The sequence below is a fragment of the Filicampus tigris genome, chromosome 18, assembly GCF_054856515.1.
Source record: "Filicampus tigris isolate MCC_2025a chromosome 18, RoL_Ftig_1.0, whole genome shotgun sequence".
Classification (NCBI taxonomy): domain Eukaryota; kingdom Metazoa; phylum Chordata; class Actinopteri; order Syngnathiformes; family Syngnathidae; genus Filicampus; species Filicampus tigris.
Window position 1 is genome coordinate 2,559,410 of NC_141234.1, and position 13,247 is coordinate 2,572,656.

Below are 13,247 nucleotides of genomic sequence, written 5' to 3' on the forward strand. Positions count from 1 at the left end.
CATCGGCCGCCAAAAAGCGACCCTGTTTGTATGAGGAAGGGGAGAAGGACAAAGGGATGGAAAGCGCAGACAACGTGTGCGGGAAATGTTTTCCACACGCCACAGTAAGCACATGTGGAAAATATGAGCGAATGATGTGAAAATGTCCAACACAAAAAAAAGTGAAGGCCTTGGTGTTGTTGTTTCACTTGTTGGCTGCCGTTCAGCAACCGCGGCTTTGATTGACAGCTCGTTCTTGCCATAATACAGCATACAAGTGTGCACTAGATATATATTTTTATGTCTGCACCTTGCCTCATAACATTTGAGTCAAAAGTCAGGAGGGCAGTGGCGGTGGTCCTAAAACCATTATATTAACATTGGCACGGATCTTTGGATTTATACAAAAATGATGATTACTTGGCTGCCGCCATGTTGGTCTCACACACGCGCGCACACTCCAATTGGTCTCGGAATCTTTTGAGGATTAAAATCACAATAGTGCTTTTGCTGAGTCAGCCAGGAACTTGCAAAGAAGTTCAAATAAAAAGACTGATGATTATTTTGAAAAAAAAATAATGGAGTAAATTAAATAAATATATATGCTGTGTGTGTGTATATGTGTGTATATATATGGTAGGTAAAAAATATAGTAAACGTATATAATATTAAATCCTATTAAAATTCAAACAAATGTGATACATTTTCTATTTAATAAGAAAACTTTTGACAATGTATAAATTAAATAATGTATTGCGATCCAGACAATTCTAAAAAAATGTTACATGTTACACTACACAATGTCGCAACTTGATATTGGTTCCACATATTTCACAATAAAACTATTTAATTGACCAGCTCCTGCGTAGTGACTTTAGTGATGCGACCCTTAACGTTTGCGTTTAAAAGCGTGGGTGTGTGTGTGTGTGGGTGTGTGTGTCTGTGCGCTCAGTGGCAGTGGATTAACCCGTACCAGATTCCCGACATTCCTTGACTGTGTGTGTGAGTGCGTGTGAATGTGTGTGTGTGTCGTCTTTTGCCGTTTAAGGTGATTGACGCTATTTGCCGCCATTAGGCCCCGCCGCCTCATTGACCTCTGAACCTTGGCGAGCGGGAAAGACTTAGCGCTCGCAGAGCAATCAACACCTAAAGGTCAAAGTGGGGCAAGTGGGTGGGAGGTTGCACCTAGTCTTTGGGTGAGCGCCTGAAGACCACTTTAGAGAACTACAAGGGTTTCGGGATACAGCCTTGAGGAACACCAAAAAATTAACAATGTTCAGTGTTCAAATTGAGGGTCGCAACCCCCCCCCGTCCCCCCATTCTCCACGCAGTAATCTCACTTTGTGCACTTGAAAATGGCTTCCAAGCATGTTACATAATGCCTAACCCTACTTTGAAACCCAGACCCTATTTTAAAATCCTAATTCGTGCGTATGTGTGCATGCGCGCGTTTGTTTGGCAGCAGTGGGAGCTTTTCAGTTCCGTCAATGGAAAAAAATTGTTGCGGTGTTTCCCCAACCACCCACCCCCCCCCCCCCGCCAGGAAGCCCCCGACACCCCCTCCAACATCAACACTTCCTCGGTGAGCACGTTGTCATCACCTTACATTTCCCGTCCGGCCTCTTGCGGGCGCCGCGTCACGTTTTGGGTTTCCCTCCAACGGCAAAATGCTTTCAAAGTCAATAAGGACTTTTTTGATTTGCATTGACCACCCTTCACGCACAGAACCCCCCACCCCCCACCCAACTTTTTTACTTTTGCCCCCATTGTTGCTTTTAAAGGGGACGACGGTACAGCACAGTCAAGTGGAAGTCTTTGTTACATGACATGGAACAACTTTTTCAAAGGTTTACTGCACTTACTGCAACCCTGTCTTGAATCCCAAATTTGAAACCCCCAAATTTAGTTTGAAATCCTACCCGTGCTTGAGACCCAAATTTGAAATCCTAACCCTGTCTTGAAACTGAAACTTGAAAGCCTTACCCCTGTGTGAATCCCTGAACCACACACCTAAAGCCAACCTGAATTTGAAACCCTATTCTAAACCCATAACTCTTGTTTGAAATCCTACTTAGGCTTGAAACCCTAAGTCTTGTTTGAAACACTACCCGGGCTTGAAACCATACTTTGAAACCCTACCCAGGCTTGAATTCTTACTCTGAAGCCCTAACCCTTTTATGAAACCATCGATTGACATCCTAACTGAGGCTTGAAAACCTACTTTAAAACCTGATTTATTTTTTGAAACCGTACCCAAGCTTGAATCCCGAATCTGAAACCCTTACCTTAATTTGAAACTCTAACCAAGGCTTAAAACCCTACTTTAAAACCCTGAGTCTTGTATTTGGATCCCCACCTCGTGTCATATGTCATTCCCTTTTGATTTGATGACCAGTCGTCGCATCATAACGACACAAATCTTCTCGGCAGACATTTTTAATTAGCGGGGGCGGCGGGGGTCTCATCTGGTTTGTGTTTCCAAGTGCAGACGGATTGTAAAGCAACACTTGCAACCAGCGCTGTCACCCTAAACCAACGCCACTCTCATCCAAAATGTCTGATGGACGTTTGCTCTGTTTTTACTTACTAAACACACGCACACACACCGAAGTATCTTTGCACACAAGAACGGATGTCAAGTGCACTCATGAAAGCCAGCTGTGAGCTCCTATTGCAAACATGTGTCCTCCTCCTCATCCTCCTCATCCCTGTGTGACAGTAAAAGACGAAATAAAGGGGAACACCCTTGAAAAAGTGCAATTTGGCCAGCCAGCCAGCGCACACACACACACACGCATAACCACACCGCATACACATGTAGCACATTTAAACAGACACACTTGTACACACACAAACATGCATGCTCACAAATACACACAAAGGCAAGTGTGTACGCGATGCCTTCACACACTCTTTTTGCATTAGCTTTCATTGTTAATGTGCTAACCCCATAAAACGTCCCTCAGGGCTCTATCCTGGAGCCCCTTATTGTTTTTGATGTTACACCCCAATCCCTTTATGAAGTGAGAGTTTGGGTGTGAGTGAGACTTCCTCCCATCACTCTTTATTCTGTACACCTGCAGGTTTAAGATACATTTTTCTTCAGGCTGCTGCTTCTAGTTTCCCCAGGCGAGACTCGCATTTTAATAGACAAGTGCGAAAAACCGGTGTACCTAATTTTGTGTCAGGTGAGCCTATTTCGGGGCTTTTTCTCACGCTGCCGCAGCATCTCCTGTCCAGTCTTCTTGCTCTCCGGTGTCTCATTCCAGATTGAAATTCCTTTTCCCGCCTCGTCTTTGTCCACATGTGCGAGGCCTTTTACGTCGCTTCCATGCTGATAATAAAAGCCCCATTCCGTGCGTCTTTGTACGTCGCTCCATCTCGCCGCAAATCTTCTCGAGAGCGGGAACGCCTCCGCGAGGGCCGCTATGGAGACGTCGCATTCCGCTCTTTTGTCCCCTCCTTTTTTTTTATATCTCACCTTGTCATTGGCATTCCATTCCAGCCTTTTCGGGGTTGTTTAGTGACACCCCCCACCCAATGAAACGCAGACAATAGGCGACTTGAACTTTGAACCCCGGATGGAGAAGCCAGCCTTAATCTGATGTCGGGATCTTCCTCCACCATTGTCCCACTGTAGACTAAAGAGGGGTCACCCATTGCATCCCTACGGCAAATTGTTTGTCCAGTATTAGCCGACACACGCACACACACCGAGGCCACCCAGGGAAGGTGGCAACGGGACCACTTGTCTGCTGACCCCCTCTTGACCCCGCGGGCCTTTTTGACACAAGACAGTAAGAGTTCCGTCCATGCAGACCAGTTTGGCCTACTGTACTGTAGTGCTAAACTCATAAGACGTCCCTCAGGGGTCTATCCCAGGGCCCCTTGTTGTTGTTTTCATGAAAGTTATGATTTCATCCCAAAAATGGTAAATTAGACAATAGACATTGAAACTTGGACATGTTTTCTTATGCTTTAATTCTTACTCTAGATCTCTTGGGTTACATTTCATATGAATATAATTATTGAGTTGAGTAATTTCAAATCATTGCCATTGAGGAAACAAATCAATAATATACAATATTCTGTAAATATAAAAGCAAATGGAAGAGAAAGCACAATATATAACTCTTAAGCCTGAAATGATCATTTTAAGACAGACGTGCTGTTATCTGACAGCATGTGTGTGACGAAAACATCCGGCATGCGTTCGCAATAACTTACTCAAAACAAACATAAATTATCATCATTTGCACATCAAATATTTACATGCGGTACTTTTTTAACATCAGTGCATCCGAAAAAAACAACATACGTCAAAATTTAAGAACATGCGTTGAAATATTTGCATATTTGCACTCTATACTATAAGAATTATGACATTTCATTGGCTGCAGAACTGCAAAATAGCAAAGGTGTTATTAGTTCTACAACATATATTTTATTGATTAATGCAATTAAGATAAAAGATGGAGTATCATTTGTATTAATTGGCTTTAAATAAAACGTGTATTAAATGAAATATATGCATTTATAATGTATTTTTAAAAAGTGCTTTTTTTTTTTTCTTTTTACTAAAGGAGTGCTGCATGTGGTAAACAATGTTAAAGGCTAACTGCTGACCTGCATGCTAAGCTACGCTAGTTGGTTGACTCCTCCGGGCCAAGGAGTTTAAACAAGAACCTCGAAATGTTTCTAGTTATTTTTTTGTTTAGTTTTTGTACACTTCCCCCCCAAATGATCCTAGTAAGGGTTTTGTTGAACAAGATGGATGACTTGTGGGAGTGCTGCCTGTACATGTATCAAAGAGTGCTATATGCTAAATGCTAACCATATCCGGTCTTAATGCTAAGCTATGCTGTTTGGTTGAGGACCAGCTACCTCCAACAAGTCGCTTTTTATTACTTTTTGTTGTTTTTTATTTAGCTGTACCACACAAACCACATTTTCAAAGCAGCCCTTTTCTGCTCAACATTTGAAACAATTGGTTTAAGCAAGAGGTTTTTCTTACTTGAGCTGCATTTGTAAGTGAGTCAATATTCTGAACATTTTTACGACACAGGCCTTATTGACAGTGAGACTCCTTATGGCAAACATTGCACTTTGAAGCAGGTTTTTGCTCAGGAAGGTGTTCCATTCAGTGCTAATCCAAATTAGGAATGCTCGGCCTTGGCACAGGTCGACAGTCTTGTGGCCCCCACATAAATAATCCTTTAAACACTCTTCTTATCTTCGGCACCAATTTGACCCCTTTTAATGTTTAATGGCTTGAAATGAATGATTGATATTTTATTTTCGCTTATTTATGTTGAGTGACTTTACCTTGCTTTTGTCTAAATCGGTGTTAGCTCGTCCAATTTCGATGATGGATTATTTACTTTTGCCCAAAAGTCAGCTGGCATAGGTTCCAACACCACTTGTTGAAAATGGTGGGATGGATGGATTATTGCACAGGTGTGCCTTTGGCTGCCCACAATAAAAGGCCACTGAAAAATCTGCAGTTTTATTGTATTGGAGGTATCCAGAGGGTCAGGAAAGCAGACAGTATTTGCCGTGCCCATCATTTACTTCGAGCATCAACCAAAAACCCCGTACATGGACCGCGTTGCTCGGTGCAGCTGCACATTTTCAAGTGGCCATTTTCAAGACACACCTGTGCAATAATCATGCTGTGGAACCGGTATCTCAATGAGAACCACAACAACGACAGACTAAAATAGATCATCGTGTTAATTTACTGTTTTAGTAAAATTCCAGTTAAATTAGGTTCAGTCAATTCGGAAACTTTTAGGTACCCGGATGGTCAGGAGTTTTCATGGTGGATTTATGGATCAAGAAGAATGCAGAACATCTGGTATGAGGTATTAACCATGTACTCATCACTGAGACTAAGTCCACTTCAGGCCTTTCAGGATTTCAAAGCCGCCGAGGGTCCAGGGTTCGACGTCCTACCTGCAGCCGCACGCCTCGACCACCATGTCCTCATACTGCTTGTAGACCACGTTGTTGCCTGAGTCGATGTAGAGGATGCTGATGGGGCTGAGCTTGGCCGGAGCGCAGCAGCTGGGCGGCATGTGTCCCGGGTTCATGGAGTTCATCAGGGTCTGGATGATGGCGTGGTTGGTGGGCTCCAAGTGCGAGCGCAGCGGGAAATCGCACACGCCCTCGCAGTGGAACGCCTCGTAGTCTAGCGGGGCGATGATCCAGTCGTCCCAGCCCAGCTCGCGGAAGTTGACCCGTAGCGGTTTCTTACTGCACCTGGACCTGGACCTCCTACCGTGACGTTTCCCGTGGCGGCTCCTGGACGCCGCCGTCCGCCTGCTGCGGCCGGATTTGAACCCGGGGGCACGGTTTTTGGCTCGACCCTCCCGCCTCTCGCCGAAGAGCGTCTGTCTCCGCTTGGATCTGGTGAAGACCACCAGGATGGCCTTCTTCTGCCGGGGCCTAGCATGCCGGTGCAGACCCAGCAGGGTCAGATCCAGCTCCCTCTCGGAGTTGTCCGACTTGGCTGTGAGCTCCAGGCAGAAGGACTTACCGACGCTCTCCTCCTGTTGCTTCCATTCTTTGAACAGCTCCCACACGTCCAAGACCTCCCATCGGGGTCTGGACCATTCCTGCAGATCCAGGGTTTTGGAGTCCAGGGGCCGCCGGTCCTGGCACGAGAGTAGACGAAGCTCCACTGGCTCTGACAGGCCGAGGTCGCCGGACAATTTGGTGTAGAGCCTCAGTTCAGCTCCCAGGACCTCGGCTTTTTCCGAGAGGGCGGACACGTCGAAGAGGTAACGTTGCCTCCTGAGAGGAGAAAGCAGCAGCTCGTCTGAGGAAAGACAAAGCACAATCAAAACAACATCCATGTGAGTTATTGTGCAAAAAAAAAAATGCACCCAAAATAACATAACAAGAACAAACAAAAACAGATGAAACAATTTTGATAAAACAAAACACACACAAACCACTGAAAACAAAATAAAGCAAAGAAAACAACAAAATTATTTCACACATGCAATATCATATAATTCTTTTTAGATTAGATATGCAAGGTATTGTCCATTGGCGACAATCAATAAAAACACTTAAAACAAGAACAAACAAAAATCAGAATAAACGTTACACTAAAAAACAATGCATATGAAACATTGTCATTTTGAGATTGTACCTTGTCAGATGTCCACCAAACAAAAACACCGAAAAAAAACCAAGAAAATTGTCTACCAACATAAACACAAAAAAGAGAATTATGTGAGAGATGATCCATGCACACGCTGTCCAATAACAGCAAAAACACAAAATCTACTAAAAAACATGCTAAAAAAAATAAACTAAACTAATTGTCCACAAAAAAACACAAACATCATAAACAAAAAAATACACCATAAAACAAGCACACAAACGGACTGAATTTTTGTGCACATACCTTGTCAATTGTCCATGAAAACCAAAACCAAAAAATAAGATATAAGCAACAGCAAACAAAATGTCCAACAAATAACCAAAAACAAAGAAAACAAAATCACTACTAAAAAAACTCACATAACCCATGAAAAACAAGAATAACCCAATAGAGCAAACTGTCCTCCCAAAAAATAAAGACACTAAAAAACACACACACAGTCTTTGTAAATAATAACACGAATAACAAAATGTACACCAAAAAACAGGATCAAACAAAAAAGTAGCTGTGACAGACATCACAAAAACAAAATAAAGCACAAAACAAATTGTCTACCAAAGAGACAAAAACAACAACACAAAAACCACCACAAGAAAATACAAAACCTATAGTCAAAATCAAGAACAAACAGAAGCAAACATTACTGTGCACAAAAGAAAACGAGATCACAAAACAAAATACCAATACACAAAAACAATATAAATTGTCCAACAAAAAAACAAACACAACAAAAGCACAACATACTCACAAAACACACAAAAACAAGAAGAAACAAAACTAATTGTCCACACAAAAAAAACACGCACATCACAAAAACGAACTTAAAAAACGCCACACACACACACACACGCACACACAACCTATGTCACCGTACGAAATGTGTTGCAATTAGTGCTGTGCTGTACCTTGTCCGTGGTCCACAAAACTGGCGATGGTGTTGGCCGCCTTGGAGGACTTGAAGAAGCTGGCGTTGAGTCCCAACTTCTCGGCCGTGGAGAAGGTCTTGTAGATGGACACCATGTAGTCGTGGGGCTCCACGCGGAGCCCCTTCAAGTACCGGCCCGCCTCCGCCTGCGAGTGGGCGAGCGGCCGGCCGGGGGGCAGCCGCCAGGCAAACACCAGAGCCCCGCACAGAGCGGCCACGAGAGAGACGTCCATGGGGGCCCTCGGACGAGGGGGCGTGGGGGTGCCACACACGCAATTTCGCGTCCACGCAGAGAAAGTGCGCGCGGTGCGTCAAGACAGGCAAAGTGAAGTGTTAAACGCCGCGCCCCCCTCCCAAATCAAGGCTGTAAAAGCCTTTGTGGGAGTCCCATGTATACAGTCACTCCTCCCCTGCCGAGGGAGCTGAAAAGATGTCTCTCTTTCGTTCTTTCTTTCTTTTGCGCGGATAGTGACTTTTGATGCTCAGTTGTGTTGCTCTGCCTGCAGTCGCTGTGCGATGGTGTGCGGAAGTTGCCATGGAGCGGTCCTGCCCTCTAGTGGCGCGCAAAAGAACGCACGCAAAGCGCCACAGGAGACGTCCTCCAGTACCATGGACAGAGCACGGAAGCGGCTCTTCAATAATTAAGCTAATTTGCGGCGAGAGTCGTGAGGAAACCTTTTTGGCCTGAAACATTTAAGTTGGAAAAACTTTCACAGCAGAAAAACATGAAACGTTTAGTTGAATATGCCAACTTCAAAGTTTGTTCACACAAAATGTTTATTTATTTATTTTTATACAGTGTAGCTTGACTGGTTACCAGGCACTGACAAAGCACATGTAGGCAAAATAAAAACATTATTCACAATCACATTCTCACCTATAGACAATTTTGAGTTTTTAATGAGTCCATCTGACCTTTGGCGAGACAATTCTGGAATATTTGTTTATGTTTATGTGTCTTGCAATTAGCTGCCCGACTGGTCATTTGAAGTTTTTATATTGCACCCCCCAATTCTTCAATTTTGGAATTGACATGCTGAAAATGAATGTAAAGCATCATCGACTTTATTAATAACGAGACATTTGCGATATGAAGCATGTCAAAATAATGGGTGGGAGAAAAATAGGAAAAACATGCTTTCAGGAGTATATCAACCCAAATCATTATTATTAAATACACATTCACATAGAAAATGGATGGCTGGATTAACCTGGCACATTTATGTCCCTGCAGGTGGCTACTGGAGAGCGCCCCCTAACAAATGGGCAAGTCGTCGGTGCAGCAGGCGAAGGTGTAGATGACGCTCACCAGGCACAAGCTCCCGGGCACGACGGCGCCGCCTGTGGCGAACACGCTGTCGTCGGGCGTGGAGGCCCGTGTGACGTTGACGAAGGGGGTCGGGGTGGGGGCGGGGGTCTCCCGCACGCTGAATTCCTGCGAGCGGGCGCTCCAGTCGTTCAGGGCGAACACCATGGTGAGGTTGTCGCCGCTGTTGACCACCGACAGGTCGCTGAAGTTGGCCCAGCAGGAGCGGAACAAGATGGTGGCGTTGCCTTCCAGACCGTCCACGCTGGCGCCGCTGGAGTCCTTCAGGCTGGCCGTCACCGTCATGGTGGTCACGCCCACTGACACGCAGTCGCCCTGGGGCGGCAAAATTGTATGGAGTGGTGAGTCGCAAAATGTAAGAGTTCCCTCTAGTGGTATGTGAAAGAATTGCTGCTTAAATTTTGTATATTATTTTTTTTTGGGGCTGTACAGTAACTATCCGTGTATCTGCTCACCTGTTGGTCCACGGCCATGAGGCTTGGCTGCTGCACCAGCGGCCCCACGTAGTGACCCGCAACGGGCTCCTGCACCAGTAACAGCTTCTCCACGCTGGACACCCGGCTTACCTCCGGCTCCTCTCTCGTCGCCTCCTCGGAGGCCTCCTGCACGCCAAAGCCAAGGTATGAATTCCCTTCCTGTTTTTTTTGTCACCGACAGTGATTCCGGTCTTACTTCCTCCCAGCGGGGGTCCGAAGACGGAGGCGGGGGCGCAACCACTCCCACCGACGAGACATTGAAGCCGATGGACTGACTGAGGTTGCCCGAGACGGCTGCCTGACCCAAATTGTCGGCGATGTTCTGCAATAGCTTGAAGTCCTCCTCGCCTGCGGAGGACAAAAGCAGGAATGTTAACTGAGGACCCGGGAAAAAAAAAACCCACGGGATTCAAACCCAGAACCTCAAAACTATCAGGCAGACATGCTAGCCACTAGTCCACCGTGATCCGTATCTCACCATCGGTGGTGTTGGAGACCTGCTGGACCGGCGGCTTCTTGATCTCCACCTCCACCGTCAGGCCCGTGGACCTCTTCCGCCGCCTGGAGTCCTCCCGGATGATCCTGGTGACCCGGATCATGTTGGACGGGACCTTGAAGAAGGCGGCCAGGTTGCGGACCAGATTCTCGCTGAAGAACTGGTCCTCGGTCATGGTGGGCAGGTTGAAGGAGATGAAGAGCTTGGGCGACATCCGGATCTCCACCGGCTCCGATCCTCTCAGCAGGACCTTCACCATCTTGGAGTTCTGATCAAAGAAGTTGGAGCCCGGCGTGGAGCCGTTGAGCTCCGGGACGTATTCACCTGCAGGCAAAACAGGGATATATCAACAACTCATTCAGGTGACAAGAAAGATGCCAAGTCTGCTATCTTAAACACTTGACATAATAGGAAACACCATAGACAGGCTAATGAAATTAGCATCAATATTGCACTATATAATCCTTTGAATAACTTCTACAACAACAACAAACACATGTAGACAAACAATATAACAAAAGCCACAGGCATATATTCTTTATCCTCTGCGAAAACTAATATCACTAAAAACTAATCTCCAGTTTCATTATTGAAACAATGTGCATTAGGTCTGTAATCATCATACTTCCCCCTGGTGGCCACCAAAAGGGGCATCATTTGATGTTTCGTACCGTCGTAGGTGGGCTCCTTGAGGGTGAAGTCGGTGTTGTCATCGTTCCACTCGGCGTTGGTGGGCGCCACCAGCTGGTTGCCGACGTACACGTCCATCTGCTGCGGCTTGGAGTAGAAGACGGACACCAGCACACTCTGCGTGGAACCCAGCAACAAGCGAGGCCATCGTCAAACACATTGACAACATGATCTATTTATCGATTGATTTATTAATGCAGTCCGACCTCGCCCTCCTCGGCGTTGATCATCATCAGGCGCAGCTTCTGAGGACTGCTGCTCGTGAAGAAAACGTCCACAGCGCGTCCCGTGGCCACGATGCTGTGGAAGAGGGAGACCCGCTTCTGACACGTGTATCCTGAACACCAGCCGTGGTCCTGGGGGCCTGGACGCACACACAATTTATGACGATGGGGAAACATCTGCATTCCTGTGAATCAAGTGGAACAGCTGAACTTTATCGGAGGTTAAGCGGAAGCACTTTGAGGTGGCAGGTGCGTGATGACTCCCATTTCAGTTGAGTTTGAATGTGATTGGTTCATTGCGAAGGCAGCCACTGAACTGACAGTAACTGAATAACTATGTCACTAAAGCAAAGTGAAAGTAAGTGTGGGGGGGGGGAAACTAAATATTTAATTTAATGAGAGCTTGAATTTGATTGGGTGTAAAAGTGTGAAAAGTGTAAAGTAAAAAAGGAAAAAAAAGCAAACCCTAGAAATGAAAAAAAGTAACAGTAAATTAAAATTTGGTGAAAGCATGTCAGGGGGGAAAAAATAACAAGGGGTTGAATTGTTCTCAACAGCCGACAGGGTGTGCACACTTGTGCAACAGTCCGGTGAGACAGGTCTCTAAATATTAATGTTCGTTATTATTAGATCGGAGTCTTTGTAAATGAAGACTAGAGTTAACGTCATCGAAATGTACCTGGCTAACTCTCACGGGAGGGGCGCAATGCATTCTGGGTGTTTGTCCAGAACCCGTTAGCAGTTTCAATTATTTCGCCTGCAGCGATTGCCGCTGCTGTCAGATTAGGGTGAGGGATAGAAATTAATCGCAATGCTGTAACATTTTGTGACTTTGCTGAGTAACTCAAATCTTATTATTTGACTGGGTGAAGTAACGCTTTGATTAATCGCATCCCCTCTCAAAGATGTAATTTTTTTCCAATCGAGATGTATAGTTCAAAGGTCACATTGAACTGATTTAGCTTGGTCTCATTTTTCCCTTTCATCACAACAAAATGTTATTTGAACAGGGTGTGGGGACGTGAATGTCGCGGCGCTCGTACCGTTGATGAGGTCGACGTAGCCTTCGCTCAGCACCGCCACCGGGCTCAGACGTCGGGTCTCCGTGTCGGCGTCCAGACTTTCGATGACGAGCATCCTGTAGTTGAGTGCGGAACATTCGTACGCCTGCCAGGCGCTCACGTACGTGCAGTTGGATCGGATCACGCCTGACGACGTACAAGACGCCGCAACGCATGCAGTTGATTTCATTCAATTCACACATTTAACTTACATTCGTAATTTATTATTCATTTACATTTTAATATAACTGCAGTACTTTCACAAATTTATAAATTGTATTTAAAGCGGAAGTCAACCCAAACATATTTTTTTCAAGAATATATTCCCAGCAGGCCCTTTAGTTGAAACACGGCATTCTGATTAATTTCATGTTTGTGGAATAAAAATTAAGCTGTAAAATGCACTCCTTTTTAGCCATCTCCGGGGTTGGCCATTTTGTCTTCTATCGACTGAAACGACCAATCACAGTTGACCTGTTTTCTGAATCAGAGCCGTGATTGGTCGTTGTGAGCAGTTGTGATGTCATTTTCAGTCGACAGAAGACAAAATGGCCGCCCCCGGAGATGGCTAAAAACGAGTGGATTAACACTTATTCCATAAACGCAATATTTACCAGAATGCCTTTTTTCAACTAGCGGTTCCTGCTGGGAACATATTCTTGAAAAAAAATATGTGTGGGTTGACTTCCGCTTTAATAATTGACTCTTAATTCATATCAAAGAATTATAATTTAGTTCACAAATTGAACTAAGTGTTTGATTTAATTCAAAGATATAATTTACAAATTGAATTGAATTTTCTGAGTTACTTACTAAATGAATTGAGCATACCCCTTTCATTTACAAATGTAATATAATTTTCTAAATGAGTTTACATACCTCATTCGATTTACAA

The 13,247-nt window shown here is 44.9% G+C and overlaps 2 protein-coding genes across 2 annotated transcripts in view; both read right to left on the bottom strand.

Annotated features, from left to right (window-relative positions):
* Positions 1-3,941: 3,941 nt before the first annotated feature.
* gdf6b (growth differentiation factor 6b) lies at positions 3,942-8,631 on the bottom strand. Its single transcript, XM_086013736.1, has 2 exons — positions 8,059-8,631; positions 3,942-6,799 (listed from the first exon to the last, which is right to left on the bottom strand). The coding sequence occupies exons 1-2, from the start codon at positions 8,309-8,311 to the stop codon at positions 5,931-5,933; spliced, it is 1,122 nt and encodes a 373-aa protein (XP_085869862.1). The 5' UTR covers positions 8,312-8,631; the 3' UTR covers positions 3,942-5,930.
* Positions 8,632-8,837: 206 nt separating this feature from the next.
* Positions 8,838-13,247, bottom strand: part of pkhd1l1.1 (PKHD1 like 1, tandem duplicate 1) — a 30,803-nt gene continuing 26,393 nt past the window's right edge. Inside the window, exons 68-74 of the mRNA XM_086013731.1 lie at positions 12,335-12,499; positions 11,274-11,431; positions 11,049-11,184; positions 10,360-10,701; positions 10,078-10,229; positions 9,861-10,007; positions 8,838-9,720 (exon numbers count right to left, since the gene is read on the bottom strand). Coding sequence (XP_085869857.1) covers positions 9,334-9,720; positions 9,861-10,007; positions 10,078-10,229; positions 10,360-10,701; positions 11,049-11,184; positions 11,274-11,431; positions 12,335-12,499 — 1,487 coding nt within the window. The 3' untranslated portion in view covers positions 8,838-9,333. The remainder of the gene's footprint in view (positions 9,721-9,860; positions 10,008-10,077; positions 10,230-10,359; positions 10,702-11,048; positions 11,185-11,273; positions 11,432-12,334; positions 12,500-13,247) is intronic.

Coding starts and splice junctions, on each gene's coding strand:
- gdf6b (XM_086013736.1), bottom strand. CDS start 8,311: ATGGACGTCTCTCTCGTGGCCGCTCTGTGCGGGGCTCTGGTGTTTGCC. Junction 6,800..8,058: donor TTTTGTGGACCACGGACAAG/GTACAGCACAGC, acceptor GTCTTTCCTCAG/ACGAGCTGCTGCTTTCTCCT.